This window comes from Penicilliopsis zonata, assembly GCF_001890105.1.
Source record: "Penicilliopsis zonata CBS 506.65 unplaced genomic scaffold ASPZOscaffold_3, whole genome shotgun sequence".
Classification (NCBI taxonomy): domain Eukaryota; kingdom Fungi; phylum Ascomycota; class Eurotiomycetes; order Eurotiales; family Aspergillaceae; genus Penicilliopsis; species Penicilliopsis zonata.
In genome coordinates, this window is record NW_019208913.1 from 687743 (window position 1) to 706432 (window position 18690).

At 52.8% G+C, this 18690-nt stretch overlaps 9 protein-coding genes across 9 annotated transcripts; 4 read left to right on the top strand and 5 right to left on the bottom strand.

Moving 5' to 3' along the window:
- The first annotated feature begins 19 nt into the window (after positions 1–19).
- On the top strand, positions 20–2321 carry ASPZODRAFT_1371467 (hypothetical protein). The gene is made up of 5 exons (XM_022724226.1): positions 20–315; positions 384–699; positions 750–827; positions 880–988; positions 1039–2321. Exons 1-5 carry the CDS (start codon positions 175–177, stop codon positions 2207–2209), a joined length of 1815 nt encoding a protein of 604 aa, XP_022583510.1. The 5' UTR covers positions 20–174; the 3' UTR covers positions 2210–2321.
- Positions 2322–2432: 111 nt separating this feature from the next.
- Positions 2433–3566, bottom strand: ASPZODRAFT_60500 (hypothetical protein; the record flags this gene model as incomplete). Its single annotated transcript, XM_022728923.1, has 1 exon — positions 2433–3566. One exon carries the CDS (start codon positions 3564–3566, stop codon positions 2433–2435), a length of 1134 nt encoding a protein of 377 aa, XP_022583511.1.
- A 907-nt stretch (positions 3567–4473) lies between these two features.
- On the bottom strand, positions 4474–6043 carry ASPZODRAFT_129370 (hypothetical protein). Its single transcript, XM_022722246.1, has one exon. The coding sequence runs from the start codon at positions 5767–5769 to the stop codon at positions 4633–4635; it is 1137 nt and encodes a 378-aa protein (XP_022583512.1). The 5' UTR covers positions 5770–6043; the 3' UTR covers positions 4474–4632.
- A 90-nt stretch (positions 6044–6133) lies between these two features.
- Positions 6134–7902, top strand: ASPZODRAFT_129371 (hypothetical protein). Its single transcript, XM_022722247.1, has one exon. It carries the CDS (start codon positions 6619–6621, stop codon positions 7651–7653), a length of 1035 nt encoding a protein of 344 aa, XP_022583513.1. The 5' UTR covers positions 6134–6618; the 3' UTR covers positions 7654–7902.
- Positions 7903–7977: 75 nt separating this feature from the next.
- On the bottom strand, positions 7978–10798 carry ASPZODRAFT_129372 (hypothetical protein). Its single transcript, XM_022722248.1, has 4 exons — positions 10568–10798; positions 10378–10504; positions 8902–10304; positions 7978–8847 (listed from the first exon to the last, which is right to left on the bottom strand). The coding sequence occupies exons 1-4, from the start codon at positions 10702–10704 to the stop codon at positions 8355–8357; spliced, it is 2160 nt and encodes a 719-aa protein (XP_022583514.1). The 5' UTR covers positions 10705–10798; the 3' UTR covers positions 7978–8354.
- Positions 10799–11018: 220 nt separating this feature from the next.
- ASPZODRAFT_129374 (hypothetical protein) lies at positions 11019–15030 on the top strand. The gene is made up of 3 exons (XM_022722249.1): positions 11019–11460; positions 11530–14416; positions 14485–15030. Exons 1-3 carry the CDS (start codon positions 11241–11243, stop codon positions 14708–14710), a joined length of 3333 nt encoding a protein of 1110 aa, XP_022583515.1. The 5' UTR covers positions 11019–11240; the 3' UTR covers positions 14711–15030.
- ASPZODRAFT_129376 (hypothetical protein) lies at positions 14925–15456 on the bottom strand. The gene is made up of 3 exons (XM_022722250.1): positions 15404–15456; positions 15225–15352; positions 14925–15172 (listed from the first exon to the last, which is right to left on the bottom strand). Exons 2-3 carry the CDS (start codon positions 15315–15317, stop codon positions 15008–15010), a joined length of 258 nt encoding a protein of 85 aa, XP_022583516.1. The 5' UTR covers positions 15318–15352; positions 15404–15456; the 3' UTR covers positions 14925–15007.
- A 340-nt stretch (positions 15457–15796) lies between these two features.
- On the top strand, positions 15797–17714 carry ASPZODRAFT_129378 (hypothetical protein). The gene has a single exon (XM_022722251.1). It carries the CDS (start codon positions 16250–16252, stop codon positions 17237–17239), a length of 990 nt encoding a protein of 329 aa, XP_022583517.1. The 5' UTR covers positions 15797–16249; the 3' UTR covers positions 17240–17714.
- ASPZODRAFT_1377031 (hypothetical protein) lies at positions 17087–18398 on the bottom strand. Its single transcript, XM_022724377.1, has one exon. The coding sequence runs from the start codon at positions 18182–18184 to the stop codon at positions 17336–17338; it is 849 nt and encodes a 282-aa protein (XP_022583518.1). The 5' UTR covers positions 18185–18398; the 3' UTR covers positions 17087–17335.
- Between the last annotated feature and the right edge of the window lie 292 nt (positions 18399–18690).

The following is an 18690-nucleotide window of genomic DNA, read 5'->3' on the forward strand; positions in this document are numbered from 1 at the left end:
GATGGGGACGATGACAGATGAGACAGTACGCTTGAGAGATACCGAAGCAGCCTAAAAAGCACTATTGAGTGCCTCACTCAGCCGGCGACTGGGCCCGGTCGACGCAACATCTCTCTCGGGCGGTGTCGAAAAGCAGCTCAACGGGCAGGTACCGACTGGTACCAGGAACTTGAGATGGCCCAACGAGGCCTTCCACGGACAGCGCCCTTCTATGAGGTGCCTCCACTGCGAGTGGTGAGCGTCGAACATCCGGGGGTGGTCCGGAACGTCGACAATGCCATCCGGACTTTGCAGGGGAGCGATGGGATTGGCAAGGTTGGTTTGATATTGCATTGCTTTTTTTTTTACTATTTGATAACAGAGGAAACTGACAGATATGACAGATTTTGAATCCGCCCAAAGCAGATACTCCTGCCAACCTGGTGCTCCGTCCGGAGGATGCGATGGCCCGGCCGCTGCAGTCGACCAGTTCCCAGTCCAACAATATATTGTTGAAGGTGACGGTACCTCGACGCACCGGAAGGAAGCGTAAGCGAGGCTCAGACGAGCCATTCATCGATGGAGATGTCGACACTGCGGCGGACGATGGCTCCCTGCCACGACGGAGTGCACGACAGCTGTTGCAGAGTCTCCGTGACAACGAATATCGCTACCAGGTCGAGCCGGTGGGCAAGGTCGAACGGACTCATGTGTTCCGAGGTGGATTCAGTTCTTCCAATTCTGTCTTGTTTCGTGTCTAATACTTTCAGGCATGCCCGACTTTGTCTTCTCGACAGCGTCAAGCACGTTCGCCAACCGGTTTCGAGAACAGATTCTCTCCTACGACTGTAAGAATACCCCTGACTGGGACGCGCGCAGAGTGCACTGTTAAAGGATCAGATCAAAAAATGAAGCAGTTCGATATCAACATGACCAAGGGCGAGACCATGAACGTGGAGATTTTTCCTCCTCCGTCGTTCAGCCATGGCGATGTTCCATTTAGCTATATGTTGGTAGCCTTTCTTTTTCACATTTGAAATTTCCGCTGAATTTATCAAGGTACCGCCAAAACCCCACGGTGAAACTATCCGTGGACGACGCAGGCAAAGTCACAACCTTCAACACCCAGCAAGCCACCAAGGTGCTGACGCACCTGGTCCCGTATGATATCGAGAGCGTCCCGTCAGCTCCGCGCGACAGCTGCCCGCCCCTCGACACCCTCGACCCAGCGTTGCAGGAGACCATCGCCTCTGTGCGGGCTCTCTTCGCCGAGCGAGTCGCCTGGACCCGCCGTGGGCTGCGCAACTCCCTCACCACCCTAGAACAACGGTACCAACTCCGCCACGCAATCCCCTACGTCGCGTACATCTTCCGCTCGGGACCCTGGCGCGATGCAATCATCAAGTTCGGGCACGACCCGCGCACCGCCCCCTGCTACCGCTTCTACCAGACCGTCATGTTCCGCATCCTCCCTCGGGACCCGGAACTCGCCCGCGACTCCGCCGGCGGCCGACGACACACCCTACCGCGCCCGTCGGCCGAATCCAACATCCTCGCCGGTAGTTCTGGCGGCGGCGGTGGTGGATCGGCAGTCGATCCAACGATGCCCGGCGGCGGCACAGCGCAAGGCACCAGCCACCTATTCACGGGCCAGCGGCCGTTCCCACGCGACGGCAAGATGTGGATGCTCTGCGACATTACCGACCCGCTCCTCGCGCAGTCCTTGTTCCCCGAGGGCCGACCGCAGCAAGCCACGCTCGCAGCCGCTCTGGCTTCCACGCCCCCCGACGACTTCCTCCGACCAACCTGTGATATTGTGAGTGACGGGTGGTTCGGTGACGGCACGCTCGGCAAGCTGAAGACCATCATGCGCGACAAGATCCTCACGCTCATCCGCGATGCCACCCCATCGGACTCGGACTATGCGCGTATCCTGGCGTTTCCGGACCACACGGGCGGCGACGAAAACCTGGGCGAGTTCATGCTCGACGGCGGGGTCGCCTCGGTGCGGGATCTCCAGCTTGCCACTGAGGTGCGGGCGACGATCCGCGGGGCGCCCAATTGGCGCACCGATGCTGTGAAGCGGAATACGGGTCAGACTGGACCTCCTCCTGGCAAACGCGTGCAGTGGGGGGATGTGAGTGAGGGGGAGGAAGAGGCCGTCGAGAGAGAGGAGGCGGCAGATGCAGTTGTAGAGAGGAATGAGATGGATACTGAGCATGATGATTGAGATTTGTTCCTACTATCAAAGGAAAAAAAGCCCGACTTTTTATAAATCCATTTACTACAACTAACTATCTAAGCATTGCATCGCTAGAGTTACATCTGACCTCGTCGACTCGTTCATTTCATTACAACAAACATAAGAAGTATTACCTGGGTATCGCTTGCAGAGACAAAGAAACATAAGAAAGACACGAGAGAAAGGAAGCAAAAAGAAAGAAAGAAAGAGACTATGCTTGGGTATGAATCTCAATCTGAGTCTCCTTGGACGGCTTGTCCTCTGGCTGCACGGTACTCGACTGTAGGATTTCCGCAATCGAAGCACAGGTAGCAGATTCCGGACGGTCAGCCTTGACAGGGTCTGCGCATGCCTCGTCGTCATCGTAGACGACCGCAACCGAGAATGCATGGCAGTCCGCCGCATAGTACTCTGCGGCATTGAGCTCTTCGAGCGGCGAGCGGTCCTCGTCCATCTTGATGGCCTTGCGGATAGGAGACGCCGTCATCGACTGTCTAGCCCGCGACCGCGTGGCGGAACTGACGGGGATATCCAGACCGAGTTCGCTAGGCGGGATGTTCTCCTTGCCACGAACATCACCCTGTTTGGCCTGGCGGGTGGTGCTGTCGTCATCACTGATGTCCAACACACCCGTCGAGTGTTGCATGAGGTTGGTCATTTCTTCTTGTTCCGAGTCGACGTGAATCTCAAAGTACCACGATGCTTTCTTGGGCGTAGGCTTAGGCTGCAGCTGTTGCTGCAGCTGGTTCTTCGCGAGCGCCGTAGCGATGGAGAATGGACGTCCCACACTGCGTCTGCTAGCGGGCTCCGGGCGGGCTGTCGACTTGGAGATGAGATGCGAGCGTCGAGTGAACGCCTTGCACGACTTGGACTGCGGGGAGCGACCGGCGGGACGGGCAAAGGGGGTGGTGGTCTTGGGGGTGGACGGGCGCGCACTGATGGGTGTGGCAGGCGTAGAGAGCCCACGCAGAGTGGCGATGGTGTTGCTCAAGGTGGTCTCGATGGAGGACAAGGCCGTCCGCGAGGATTTGATCGGCTTGATAAACTCACGGCTCTTGGAGGCTTTCTCGTGGTCTTCGTCGACGTCGTCCAGGGCACGCTTGCGCTTGGTCGACAGGCTGGCGGTGGCGGGGTCAACGTTTTCGGCATCATCCACGGAGATCTGCATCTTCATCGCCATGCCTGAGCTGTCAGTCAACCTCGCTTGATGCCTGTCCTCGGGGAGAAGTTGTACGTTACCATTCTGTTGGTTCTTGACGTTCATCTGGGTCTTGAGCAGCGACCGTAGACGCGGGGTTTCCAGACTCGCAAACGGCTGACGTGCCGGAGTCATGGTCAAAGCCATTGTAGACAGCTATCGAGCAGAAAATCAAACGGTTTTTCAATGGGCGTGCTGGCGTGCTGGTGTGGTGAGATTCTCTGTTGACGGTTGATGGGAGCAGGCAGCCGATGTTTTGATTGAGCTGAAGTGGGGCGACGATCAGATACGGTAAGCTGGAACTAGCAGGAAGACGCAGCGATTCGAATGTGTACAAGAGAGATTTTGGGAGTAGGTACAGAGAGTACACAGACAGAGTACTACGATACGAGAAGGAGGATAGAAAGACGGAGGGTTGACTGCTGGCCTGCGCCGCCTGAGCTCCTCATATACCCTCCCTCGCTCGCCCAAGGGATGGCGTTGGTGCAGAATGGAGGCAAGGGAATGTCCCTGCGCGCGGGGGGGAGGGGGGAATTCTGGTGGCCAACCCAGTCCAGAATGCACGATCGTCTCGCGTTCGTGTTGAGACTTCACGCCATGAACCTGCAAGGCATGTGTCATTGGCGAATACCCCTCCAACGGGGGATTCCACCCTGGTTGTGCCTGTTGGTGGTGATGCGCTGCCCATTTGCTGCGTTTTGGCGCCGGGCATTACGGTAATACGCGTACGGAGGACTGACGCGACGCGTAGAGTCCACTTAAGAAGACTATTTGCTGATAGGGGTGCTTTATGGGATCTTGATTGAATAGATTCCTGCTTAGTGCTATCTATAAGTAATAGGTACATAATAATTGCAGCTATTGTCTGGGGATCGTATAGTTGAGCTGATATATTGAATTGCCGGAAACTCATAGCTATATGTAGAGACGCGTGTATTACAGTAATATTACGCATCCATCATATTGTCATTCAACAATGGCTTCTCTTTAGATATTAATGGAAATAATTTATTGTATGTAGTAGACTATTTAGCCGACGAATAGATACGAGTGGTTTCTACAAGGATTAGCTGTGAAAAGTGAAATGCCTATGTGGTAAGTACTCCATATACCACTTACTAGGAGTACAGCCAGCATAAGGGCGAGGGACACCTCCGTAGTACAGTAGGGAGGATTGCTGGATCAATTGTACATCGTCAATAGAAATAACCATCTATATCTCCACAATCTCGTCTTCCCACGGAATGCTGTCCATGGCTCCCTGGCGCTCCACGCAGCGTGCCGACGCCCGCGCCGCCCGGTGCATGGCCGCGTCCATCACCCGGCCATACCGATCTGCCTTGTCCTGCGGCGTCGTCAGGTCCTGCCCAGCCTGCCCCTCCGCCCGACGGCGTTCGCGCCAGCGGGCCACCTCCACCGCGTAGGTGCCCATGAAGGTGTCGCCCGCCGCCGTGGTATCCAGCACCTTGCGCACCGGCGCCGCGGGGATCTGGTTTGTGAAGCGGGACTGCTCGGCGTCGCTCGCGCTGTACCACACCCCCTTCGACCCCAGCGTCACCAGCACGTAGGTCACTCCGAGCTTGTGGAAGTACCGGGCGACCTGCTCCTTGACCTCGAGCCCCGCCGCGTCGGGAACAGTCTGCACCAGCTGCGCCGTCGGCGGCGTCATCAGCTCCGCCTCCGTCTCGTTCATGATCAGATGGTCCACCGCCGCGTACACGTCCTCTGGCAAACCTCCCGGCGGCGCGGGGGCCGGGTTGAACATGACGTCCGGCCCAGCCTCGATCCCGCGCTTGCCCTCCGCTCGCCTCTGCGCCTTGTACGCGCCAATCGCCCGCAGCGTGCCCACCACCGTCTCCACGGGGATCTCGGCCTGCATGACAATCACGTCGGGAATGGGCGCCGCAAGTCCCATCCCCAGCACTGCCGGCGTCGGCTGCATCCCCTCGTAGTTGGCGCCGGGGGAGAATAAGATCCGGTTCTCTCCGCCCGCAGACTCGTCCACAATGATCACCGCCACGCCCGTGTATGCCTTCTCAACCACCCGCACCCGGGACGTGTCCACTCCGGATTTCTCCAGCGTCGGCTTCAGCAGCGCCGTAAAGTGTCCGTCCGACCCGCCAACCGCTCCCACCATTTCCACCTGCACAGGGCTCTCCGATGCCGTTCTTGACGAGGCAGGATTCGGTCGTGACACACGCCCACACGCGACCGCTTGGTTGGCACCCTTGCCGCCCGCGCTGGTGAAGAACGACCGGGCCGTAATGGTCTCCCCCGCGTCGGGGAATCGAGGGGTCACCGAGACCATGTCGGCGTTGAGAGAGCCGATGACTCGAATGAGAGGAGCCATTTTCGTTTTTGTTTTTTCACTGCTTCCAGATGAGAAACGAGGTATAGTATTTCAAGGCTTTCGATTCGATAGCACCAGGAAGAGCAAGTAGCAGAAGCAATCGATTCTTTCTCAAAGGTTGTCCCTGAACTTGGCCCTGCTCCAAGTGCGATAATCGTCAGGGTTGATAAGAGACGGCGCTAGCATAGAGGAGGACTAGTGTAGCCGATCGAAGCGATTGCCGATCGGCATATCACGCGGCATCACGTTACATGTCACGTGACAGCCATCACTCGCCCATTCCTAATTCTAACCATCAATAAACTCACTTCTAACCACTGCTTCTTAGCCCGTAGTCAACTACTTAGCTATCCCTTCTACTCTCAGTATTATGCTCCTCTGCAGCGTATTCTCTTCGTGTATCAGTCGCGACTTCGTCACGAACGCGTAGATACGTCTAAACGCGTCCCGACAGGCGCAGAAGGGATGACGATAAGGCTGGGGGAGTCTCAGCCTTGCGTCGTCTGAAACAGACGTGAGGTCGGTCAGCTTGTTTCAAGGCTCCGTGCAGCTATTTCTGGCGAGGCTGGCGCTATGTACGCAGTAGAAAAGACCGGAGATCCAGTCAAGCCTGTTGACAATGAACTCTTCAGTGGTTGCTACCTTATGTAGTTAACTACCTAAGTAGAAGAGTGGTCGAGACTGGAGTTTGGTTCAGCATATCCTCACGTGACCGCCTAATGAGGTCGCATCTCTGACATGTCGACTTCAACTTCCTCTCGCAACACCACAGCTTGCTGTCCGTGTTTGTTTCCGCTGCCTGCTCCAGCCGTTTCTGCCGGCTAGACCGGCAGCTTGCCAGCAACTCCAATGGCTCCAACTCCGGGAATGGAGCTCAGCGAGCAACAACTCGACTCCCAGATCCGGCAGTTGCAGGATGAGTTGCAGAAGCTGCAGAAACAGCGCAAGCTGGTGGAACTGCGCAGCGCAGTTCTACGTGAGCAGCGGCTACTAGAGGAAGCCCAGCGTCAGCTTGAAACAGCACAACCCCCCCCAATAGCAGACACGCCCAGCTCCCACCCCTCCCAGGGCGGGTCTGCGGTACCTGCACCGCCGCCAGAGGTGATACCATCGCCGAGCTACACACCGCCAAAAGGCATCAAGCGATCCAGTTCGTCGTTGGAGAGGAGCTCGTACCTGAGCGAGGAGAGCCCGAATAGCGTCTCCTTTAACACGAGCGCCAATACTGGCCTTCCCACCACGCTACACAGCGCGACTCCACTGAATGGCGGCGACCAGAAAACTCCTGAGCCTCCCGGTCTTCCAGGGGTTGAGCCATACGGAGCAGCTAATTGGCTGGAGTATGCCATCTGGATGCAGCGCCTCCAGAACTACTTTGCCCGGCACCAACAATATTTCCGCACCGACGAGCGCAAGATCGCAGGGGGTCTGCGCCAGTGTTTCCCAAGCTGCGAACGTGACTGGCACGCGTCGGTTCAAGCGGGCATCTTCCAGCCGACATGGTTGGACTTCCAGAAGTTTCTGAGGCGGCCCCTGACACCCGCCAATCTGTCTCCCCAGGCGGCCATGAACCGGCTGCGGAAGGCAACGCAAAGAGATAGCCAGACGGTGCGCGACTTTGCAATCTACCTGAGCTCTCTGGAAGCGTCTCTTGACAAGCTGCCCAGTGACGAGGAGCGTATCGAGACCCTCCGCAACGGCTTGCTCCCGGAGATTCGAGAGGAATGTCAAGCCTTCTACGACGAGGGGAACAGGATCTACACCGACCATATCCGATACCTGATATCATATGAAGGGAACCTTGCCTCTCGACACGAAGTGGTTCGTAAGCGGGCGGCTGCAGCTGCATCCCAACGGCCAAAGAAGAGGCCAAGATATCAATAATCGGGTCGGATGTATCATTGACAAGCGCTGCGCGCTACATTTCGGTTCTTTCTACTTCTTTTTCTTCTTCATTCTTTTCTTTTCGGATATATTCTTCAACCCGGCTGAAGGGTATAGATGTTGTCTTCAACATCGACATTTACTCGAAACTGTCAGGCTTATTATGTATAGATATCACAGACAAGGGGCCTTATCAATACCATTTGTTCAAGGCTTCAAAGCCAGTATATTATTACTCAATGATACCGGTAGAACACAACTATTTGGAAATAGCAATCGAACTGGGACCCACGCTTCAGCGGAGAGAACTATCTACGAACGTATCTGGGTAAGTCTAAAGAAAGCAATGCATACCAGAAATCCAGCGTTGTCGATGCATCAATAGTAAGCATCCTCTTCTTAAAAGATTCCGTATGCTTCCTATTTTAATTTACTCATGGTTAGATCCTATAGGACTTCTAAATCTCAATCCACCACAAAAAACAGTAGACACGCCCGACGCCATTCCTCGCTGTGTGAGGGGAATATCCCCAGACAAATGTAATTCCAGAGTATTGCCCATGTTCCCCCCTCTCCATCACTCCACAGCCTAAGCAGATACACTAAAGAAAACGGCCATAGCACATGCATGGTATAGTGAATAGAAGCGCTCGTGTCATGTCGTTAAAGCAGAGATGGAAAAAAATAGAGAGATAATTTTTTTAGACACCATTGCGGTAGATCTGGGATCCGCCAGAGCGGATCTGGACCGTATCTCTTCTCTGCAGAACGACAAGAGCCCGGTTGAGGGCTTGCTCCGTGTATCCTCTTCCATCGACAAATTCGCGCCGAAGGGTGGCCAGACTGGTGCTCCACCCGATAGGTAGGCGGCGCTTCAGCTCGTCTTCAATCTTGGTCACTTCCTCCATGAGCTCCTTGCTGCCCTGTCCTTCGCCCTGGGTGATGGCGTCCATAGTAGAAGCCAAGAACAAGCGGATCGCCTCATCCACATGCGCCTCTGTTGCGACGGGGGACAGAGAAAGTTTTGCAAGAGATTCTGTGATACGAACGATGGCTTCGAGCTGACGGACGGTAATGGGGATTGAGGAACGAGCATTGGCGTCAAGTTCGGCCCGGTGAACCTGTTTCCGAATCGAGACAAAGTGCGAGGATAGCTTCTCCGCAGCTTCGGGGGATAGACGAGGTGCACAACGACTAATTTGTTAGCTCTAGCTTTTTCTGAATAGGAATCTACCGTTAATGACTCACGTTCGGCAGTAACTGATATATCGCTTCATCTTATCAAACGGAATCTCACTCTCCACTTGCTCTTCAACACCACGGCCTCCCATGTGGACACCCATGACGTGACGAGCAATGTTCTCATCACGGTTGCGGTCGTGATCGTCACGGACAATAAATATCATATCAAATCGAGACAAAATGGTCGTTTGGAAGTCAATGTTTTCTCCAGGAGTCTTGAGGTCGTCATATCGGCCGAAGATGGGGTTTGCGGCAGCCAAAACCGAGGTTCGCGAATTGAGAATCGTTGTGATACCAGCCTTGGCAATGGAGATGGTTTGCTGCTCCATAGCCTCATGGATGGCTACGCGGTCCTCGTCTCTCATCTTGTCAAACTCGTCAATACAGACCACACCACCATCCGCAAGAACCATAGCTCCGCCTTCAAGATAGAATTCGCGAGTCTGGTGATCGCGCTGCACTGAAGCAGTCAAACCAGCGGCCGATGAACCTTTACCAGAAGTGTAAATAGCGATAGGGGCGACTTTTTCGACAAACTTCAACAACTGAGACTTGGCAGTACCAGGGTCACCGAGGAGCAACACGTTGATATCTCCACGGAGCTTCATTCCATCCGGGAGAATTTTCTTCGAACCACCCATCAACAGACAGACAATCGACTTCTTAATATCCAGATTCCCGTAGATTGACGGGGCAATGCTTTGGGTAAGCGCCTCGTACAGGTCCGGCCTGCGACTCAATTCAAGAAACTCCTGTTCTTCTTCCTCGGAGAATATCGCGTTCCCCTTGGCCGTGTGATCCAAGTCGGTGACGATACCGACCGCTCGCATGTAAGGGTTCCGGATAGCTACGGCCGCATCTTTCTTGCCACCCTTGGCTTGGTAGATGGAGAAGATACCCATGATAGAGCACCGCGATCCGGGAACCACTCGATTTGCCAGGTAGCGATCTGCAGAGACAAGCACATGACGTGGTAATTCTCCCACAGGCACTTGGTCGGGGGCTTCTTGTAGCTTCAAGACTTGCTGGTCGACGAACTGACACTTCTCATGCACAACGACATAGGGATCTAGCGGACACTTTTCTCCCGGCTGATCACCCGGCTGTTGCTCTCGCCCGCAGCGCCTAGGCAGGGTCATACCGGAGAATCCGCCTTCCACCCGAATGTTCTCGGTATGTTCGCAGCTCTTGCATCGGATGTGGACCAGGGTTGCTTTTGACGAGATTGTCGAAGCACCAATGACGATGCCCGGGATACGGATCAGATGAGAGATATTGTTCGCATTAAGATCACGGATCGAGCGAGAGTTCTCGGTAGAGCGCAGCAATAATTGATGGGGAGGCAGCTCGATGTCACGTTGACCCGGGTAGACAATTCTCTGTGTGCATTGTTGAAGAGCAGCCTCGAACTAGATGATTGCGCCGGAGCCGAATCAGCTGCCAGCCGATATCACACGATTTAAGAGACTAATTGAAACTCACAAGGGGTATCATCTCTGCAGGTTCCGTGGAGACCTTGTGTTTGAGCTCTTCATCGTAATTACCCAAATGTGTCATCTCGACATCGCAGTAGTATTGCTTGACGAGAACATTCTGCCTGAGTTGATCTCTAATGTATATTAGCCAACAAGAGTCATCGGGATTTTTTTGGATCTCAGGGAGAAGCAATTACCGATAGATGAAGGCATTGTCTAGCTGGAATTCAAGGATGAAATCTCGCAGCCGCTGCTGGATTTGTGTGCGAGACTCCCCGGCTCCATCTGTGCTGGGAGCAAGAACGCTCAAAGTAAAGGGAGTACGCCTGTCCATGATAGTCGCCGCGAGCAGAGGTGAAGAATCAATAGGGCCCGATGCTGGTGGTGGTGGTTTGCTTACCGGCGGGGAAGGCAGTTTAGAAGTTGTTGCATTTCTTCGTTCTGCCGGGGAAACGCGAGGGGGACACGTCGCGTCGCACGCGTTAAGTGGTTACCAATAAGGAAACTATGTATGCCTCAGGCACCATATTATGTAATAATAGCGTGGGTTTTCGGATCATGTTTCTTCCGGTCCGGTCTTTGACAGTGTGACCAGCGCCTTACCGGATCGGGATGGGCGTGATGCTCTAATCGACCCCCATGTTGTTGGGCTTAGTTATTGCAAGGAGGCAGTGATTACCGATTACGCATACGTGGTCTGGCACTGGGTTTTGTTATCCGAGGGCATTCCTTCTCGGTGATTGTGGGTACTGGCAGAGAACTCGCCGAGGGAGTCTTGTTTCTAGACCTCGACGCTGTCTTGTCATGCTCGGATAAGGGTGCCCGCGTGTCTACGGTGGCCTTTGGATTCGGCCGTTCGATACCGAAGCGATGTCGTCCGCAAGCCCCCGGAAGTCGATCGACAGCATTGCTTCTGGAGCCTCGACTCCCTCATTGTCTCAGTATTCGGTGAACCAAGCGGAATCACCCCGAGTGGCGCCCCAACGGTATGGGTTGAGGAGAGGCTCGACTGCGAGTTCGATCGCGAGCATTGGGGGAATCTTGGACCCATCCCACAACTACTCGTCAATAGCGGAATCGGGCCAAAATGGTGAATGATTAGATTTTCCTTTTCATCGTCTTTGTGAGAAAGTGCCTGCTAACGTTACGGATTTCTCAGCAATTTCGACGCTTCTCCAGCCCCCCATCGTCCGTACGGGGTTGGTCCCCCACACCGCTGTTGCTACGACCGGATATAAACCTCCTACATCTCGAGATATTCCCCCAGTAACGTTGACGAATATTCCTCACGTGGAATCGAAGTCCTTTCAACCCTATCTGTCGCAGGTGGGATCTCTATACGACGCCTTTCAGCAAGCCAAGGAAAACACGGCAGACCAGGAACGGCCGCTTTCCAGGGCGTCCTCTAAACCAACTTCACCGAAACTAGACGAATATGATGGGTTCTTGTCTAGGCCGCTCGAGCGGCGGCCCTCTGCAATCTCGGTTGGCTCTCGTGCAACGTCACCTTTCGACCCAAGAGGAAGAAGGCGCTCCTCGAGTGGCCGAGGCCGCGGCCAAGGGGTTACCCCTCTATCTACCATTCCACAGATCTATTTCGACGACAATTTCCATCTGGAAAACCCGCGAGTCTTTGATGTGGTTTCTGAGAAGTCGGAGGTGGTGCGACCGCCACTGAAAACGGGCAAGGACGATAAGGGTACGAACGGAGCAGCTGTTGAGCCCAGCTATTCTGGCCGTAAGGCACTCGCCACGAATGCTATTCTACAGGAGAAGCTCTCGTGGTATATGGATACCGTGGAAATCCACCTTATCTCCTCGATCTCCACGGCATCAAAGTCTTTCTTCACGGCGCTGGGATCTTTGCGTGAACTACATTCGGAGGCTGCTGATTCGGTGAGACGGATCCAAGTCTTGCGGAAGGACCTTCAGAAGATCGATAAGGAAATGGCATTGGGTGGGTTGAAGATTGTCAACCTTCGACGCCGGCGTGAGAATGTGCGCATGCTGGCTGACGCAGTCACGCAGCTACGTGAAGTTATTGATTCCGTGCTGAGGTGCGAAGGATTGGTCGAAAATGGCGATATAGAAGAAGCCGCCGACGGACTTGAAGAGGTTGAGAGGTTGATGGCAGGGGAAACGGTTTCAAAAGTCTCTGAGGAAGGGGCCGAGTCCGCCGAGCACCCCAGAAAACGTCTTGATCTCCGACGTCTCAAGGCTCTTGAGGGGGCATCTGATGACCTTAATCAACTGAATCATCGGATTGGAATGGCATACGAAAGCAGGTTCCTGAATGATCTCCTCGGAGATCTTAGACGACACGTGGAAAACGTTTCTGGAGAGATCACTTTGCTGCGTTGGGGCTCGTCGTTCCAGAGACAGCGAGGTGCTCAGCGGACAGCAGCAGCTTCCTCCCCGGCCTATATGGTCTTTGACGACGAGCTTCGAAGTAGACTGCGCTCACAACTTACGGGTCTTGCACGTGCTCATCACACCACGGCAGCGGCAACCTCGTTCAAGACGGCAATCCTGAAGGAAATGAAGGGTCTAATTCGCAAACACCTACCAAGCTCCAATGAAGATGATAATGAATCCATGGCATCCGTCTCTACACACAACGACCGGCATCTCAGTCAGCATGAGAAATCGTCCATTCTGGCTCGCAACCTTCGCGCGCTAGATCCCGAGGATGCCTATCTGATGCTGAATCGAGTGTACACTGGGGTTAGTGAATCACTACGAAGACTCAGCGTCCAGGTCAAGATTTTGTTGGACATTGCGAGTGGATTAAGCAGTCCGATGGGGTCGAGCCTGAAGTCGCCTCCTCGGAGCCCCAATGTTCCGAAAATGGACTACATTGGTGAGAAACTAGTCGCAGATGGCAGAATGACCGCGGCCATCATGGCGCAAGACGAGATTCTGCAAGTCCTCGACATGTCTAGTCTGTTGGGCCAGGCGGTCGATATCTCTCAGTCGCAGATTACAAAGGTTCTGAAAGTGCGCTCTGAACAAACATCTCAGCTTCCGGTCCGAGATTTCTTGAAGTATTTCACGCTGAACCGGCTCTTTGCGGACGAATGCGAGGCCATCTCCGGCCGAAGTGGAACCGCGCTGAAGACCGTCGTTGGAAATCACATCCGAGACTATATCACCAGATTTGGCGAGAACCAGCGCCACCGCTTGGTGGAAGTAATGGATTCCGATCGATGGGATGCCAGGGACTTTGGAGACGATGAGAATGCTACTTTGTCCAGGATTCTTGAGGCGAGCACAAAGGATATCGATAGCTGGGCAGAAGCCTCAAAGATTTGGCTTCCGGTAGGGGCCAAGGACCAGCCACAGGCAGTTCAGACGAACGGCACAACCGTTAATGGATCCGGCAAGGAGAGGACTCGCAGCGCAGTGATTGACGAACAAAGATACATCCTTCCCGAGTCTGCCCTGGCGATGATGAAGAGCATTGAAGAGTTTGAGTTCCTGGTGACGAACATTCCCAGTATGATGCAAGAAATCGGCTCCAATCTATTAGAGTCCTTGAAGTTGTTCAATTCGCGCTCCTCTCAACTTATCCTCGGCGCAGGAGCTACCCGGAGTGCAGGTCTGAATAAAATTACAACCAAGCATCTCGCGCTCTCATCACAAGCGCTCAGCTTTATCGTCGCATTGGTGCCCTATGTTAGAGAATTCTTCCGTCGTCACTCTCAGTCCAGTCCGCTCATGGCGGAATTCGACAAAGTCAAGCGTCTCTGTCAGGAACACCAATCTGGGATTTCCGAAAAGCTGGTGGACATTATGAGTTCCCGGTGCGCGATGCATGTGGAAACCATGAGGAAGATTGACTGGGATGCTGCTCCCAGCTCTTCCGCCGTGAGCCCGTATATGGACACACTGACTAGGGAGACGGGCACTTTGCACCGGGTCTTGAGCAAGCACCTTCCCGAAAGCTCCGTGATGATGATCATGGTGCCCGTGTTTAACAGCTATCGAGAGCAATGGTCGCGGGCATTCCAGGAGGCGAACATCACCACAGAAGCCGGAAAAAAGAGGTAAGGCTTGCACTCCGTGTCTTTTGATGGATGATTTTTTGTTTCCTTTTCAACTAACAGAACTTCAGGATGCAAAATGATCTTGAATATTTCAACGCCCGGATGAGCAAGATCAACGGCGCTGGCAACCTAGGCGAACATCTTCTCTCCTTGATCCAGTCGAAACCCATCACGTCACCCCCTCCTGCGAAAGACTCCACGGCGTCACTGCCTCTTCCCCATCCGGAGCCCTCAAAATCACCATCCAACTCGAGTACCTCGGAGAAAGGCTCCCCGAAACCGGCAGATGCATAGCATGCTATCAGCATCTGGACCAAGACTTCTGATGGCCGGTAAGAAATTGGAGGAGTGTACACATAATATATTCATTTGTCAATTACTTTTTTTCTTTTCTTTTCTTTCTTTTTCTTCTCTATTTTGTCTGAATGATAGACAAATGGTTTACAAAGCGATAATTTAGATTTCAGCCAATACCATTACTCTCTCGGCATATAGATAGATGTCTTTACCGCCGTCAGTGTACAATTCATTTATTCATCAAAGCTGATAGTCCATTCTTAGAAAAGAAACCCCAATTACTCAACATATAAGTCAGGCCTTGTGCGCACCCAGCCCCTTCTGTTCGCCTAAACTCTTGGGCTCATGGCCCCCCTTCCCACTCTGATGTCCACTACTGCCGCCACCGCTGAGGATTCCATTCCCACCCATAATTTCAGGGAGGTCTGCGACATGCTGCGTGTGGCTCAGATCCGCATGCTGCTCGTGTTAGATGTGACACGTCTCTCTGACCTAGGTGTGTTTGACTTACAGCTGGGTTTGTGCCGTGGACCTTTGTTGGGCCTGCGTCGATGGCGTTATCGCTCTGGGGGATCTTGTTGTCGAATTCGGCTCCGCGAGGCATGATGATTGAATTTAACGATGTGAATATGATTGATTCTGAAAAGATTAGTCTTATCCAACATTGATATTCGATTCAAGTGTACGTACGCAAGCGATGTGTGGCGTTAGTATGGTGAAGATTGCTTTGTAGGAGTTGTCCTTCCTCACGATACTCCCTGGATTTCTTCGCTATAAATACATATTCTTCGTGATCGAGAAGCTTGATCTTCTCTTGAAACTTGACACCATTATGAGGTCAGTGTGGAGAAGAGTATGACTTCACCAAATAACCAGTTGTATTGTAGGACCATGATGGAGATCAGCAACGACATCCATTTCTATTCTATTCTATTTAATGTGCTTGTTCTATTTTAATCTGTTTCTTTCATCGTCTGACTCGGGTTATTGACGTGGATGGGGACTAGTAGTAGTTAGTTATAGGGATCCAACTTTAAACTATGCAGTCTAAAATTCGGATCAAAGACACTCCCTTACTCATCACTCGGATAAACACGTTGATAGATGCCGAACTAGGTACTAGATCTAAAGACTAGGGTCCACAAACGTAAGAATCAGGAGGAGTTCCAGGCGAGGTAGAGTACAAGATTAAGATGAAGAAGGTATACGAAGTTGGAGAACAGCAGGCGATGTCGAGCAAACATCTCAAACAAGACAAACAGCTTACTCCGTATCCCCGGCTATCTCCGCGCACTTTGCATGGTTTTGCATCGGTCAATACGACAGCATGTGTAGATACAAACATCTCAAACAAGATAAACAGCTTACTCCATATCCCCCGGCTATCTCTGCGCACTTTGCATGGTTTGCATCGGTGTAGATGCAAACATACTATGCCCAAGTATTTAAAGCGTAGATTCGGCGTTCAAGGATAAGAATATCCACAGAACCATAAAGATTGTATTCTCTTCAATTGACGAACCGGAAAAAAAAATCATGTCTATGACAGCTGTCGTGATCCGCACTGCTGGTGGTCCTGAAGTGCTCAAACTCGAGCGTCTCCCCATACCCACCGTCAAATCCGAGCATGTGCTTATTCGCATCAAGGCCTTTGGTCTCAACCGCTCAGACCTCTTCATACGCCAAGGCCATTCCCTCGGCGTCACAAGCGTCGCATTTCCTCGGGTGCTGGGGATTGAAGCCGTTGGCGTGATCGAGTCGGCCCCAGGGCTGGAGGACCGGTTCCCGCCAGGAGCAAAAGTCGCAACTGCAATGGGAGGGATGGGGCGTGCATTCGACGGTGGATATGCCGAATACACCTCTGTTCCAGCCAAGCAAGTCCAAGTGCTGGATACGACTCTCCCCTGGGAAGTACTGGGTGCGCTGCCGGAAATGTTGCAGACGGCCTGGGGATCGTTGATGAAAGCGCTTGAACTTGAGGAGGGAGACCGCCTATTGATACGAGGCGGCACAACCTCGGTGGGACTGACAGCCGCGGCAATTGCGAAGAACAAGGGGGCGTTCGTGGCATCGACCACGAGGAAAGTGGAGAGAGAGGCATTGCTCAAGGAAAACGGGGCAGATGAAGTCTGGATCGAGGATGGAGATATCGCGGGCCAGCTAGAGAAGAGCGCGCATGAAAAGTTCGACAAAGTGTTGGAACTGGTTGGCACAATTACCCTCAAGGACTCACTTCGATGCGTCAAGAAGGGAGGGATAGTCTGTCTGACCGGGGTCGTCGGGAACGAGTGGACGATGGAGAGAATCAACCCCATGCAGTTGATTCCATCGCAGACAAAGCTGACGATTTATGGTGGAAGCGACGCAAACTTCATGACCACTCCTCTTCCAGATCTGATCAAACAGGTAGAAGAGAACCGGTTAAAAATCAAAGTCGGCCGCGTTTTCCACATGGAACAGATTGTGGAAGCCCACCAATGTATGGAAGATAACGCTGCCGGAGGAAAGGTTGTTGTTTTGGTCTAAAATATTGCACATATAGGATTATTAATAAACATCCCTCCTCTTGAATATCCGCGCGAAGTAACTGTGAGGTAGGAAAGCTTGTGTAAAAAAACAAGATTAACCCTTTCTAGCTAAAGATGAATACTTGCGTGGGTCCCGGCGGCGAGAAGTTTTTGCTTGCGTACCACGCTCTAGGACAAGTACCAAGTCCTCTTGATTTTTAAAGCCATCATAGAAAGCCATCAAATCATCTTCATGCCTCGTTCGGTGCGAAGGATGTTTTTCGGTCCCCTGGTAGACTGGTCGCGAAAGGGTTCGAGAGAGTTCACTCGGAGCATCTACTGGTCTATATGTGACCGCAGCCCTGGAGATCGTACTCGATGCTTCAAAGGGTGTGTCGGCACCCGGGAGGCTTCCGTCTTCTGATTCAGACTCGGACGCGGGATCTGGGTTGGTGACTATCCATGGGGCGCCTCTATTGACATACCTTCCGCTGCAAAAGTAGCAGCCATTCGGCGTTCTAGGATCATCGGTGTAAGTTGGAGAGTCAGAGGTGTCACCGTCGTGAAAAATTCGATGAGTTGGCTTTTGTCGACCCAAGGGTACCCAGTATTGCAGTTGAGAAGAGATTCTTGTTGCAAACTGGTGTGTTCGGTTCCAGAGGCACTGAGTAAGTTTCTTCATTCCCAATATATCTTGCAAAGACGATGAGGTCAAGCACGGTGGAGAATTATAGTCTGAAAAAAGGAGAACACTCTGATACTGTGCTACCACGAGGACATTAGTAGACGTCGGGTATTTAAAGGAGTCTTTTGAAGTTGGGAAAAGAAGACCCTGTTTCCCTGAGCAGCTTTCTTCAGTCAACAACACAAGGTGACTTGTGGCATTGGGTGACTTGACAGACAACCGAAACATCTTAGACATCGTCAAAGTCACCCCAATGCTACATTTTTTGTAAAGTTGCATCGCATAGGGGTATGGTTTCTTTGTGTATGTCTTTCATACACAGAACCCTTCACGACTGTTGCCTGATGCAACAGACGCAAAGGTTCCCCCTCCTACCCCATGGAGAGCATTGGCTTGTGCTTATTTTCAGTCCTCGTCTGTGTCTGAGCAGGGCTGCGATGTCGGGACAGCTGGCACAGGCCAATCTCCACCCGAGTCGAGAACGGTCGGCGTGGAGAAGGACATTATTAGTCTGTATTACTATTCCCATAACAACAACATTTCTTTGGTCCGTCAATAAGAAATCATGGCCGAAAGTCGGGTGAACGAATTCGGTCTAGGCGCAGAGATGTACTCCATACTCCAGAGTCTGTACTCTGGACAATCAGTCAACAATGAGTGGCTGGTATGGTGCCTAATTGTCGAAACATAACGCACTCACAGACAGGATGGAAATGACAGAGCTAGATTTCCTAACCAGCCAGAAAAACCACGGAATGCTAGGATCAAACGTCGTTACCGGCGAT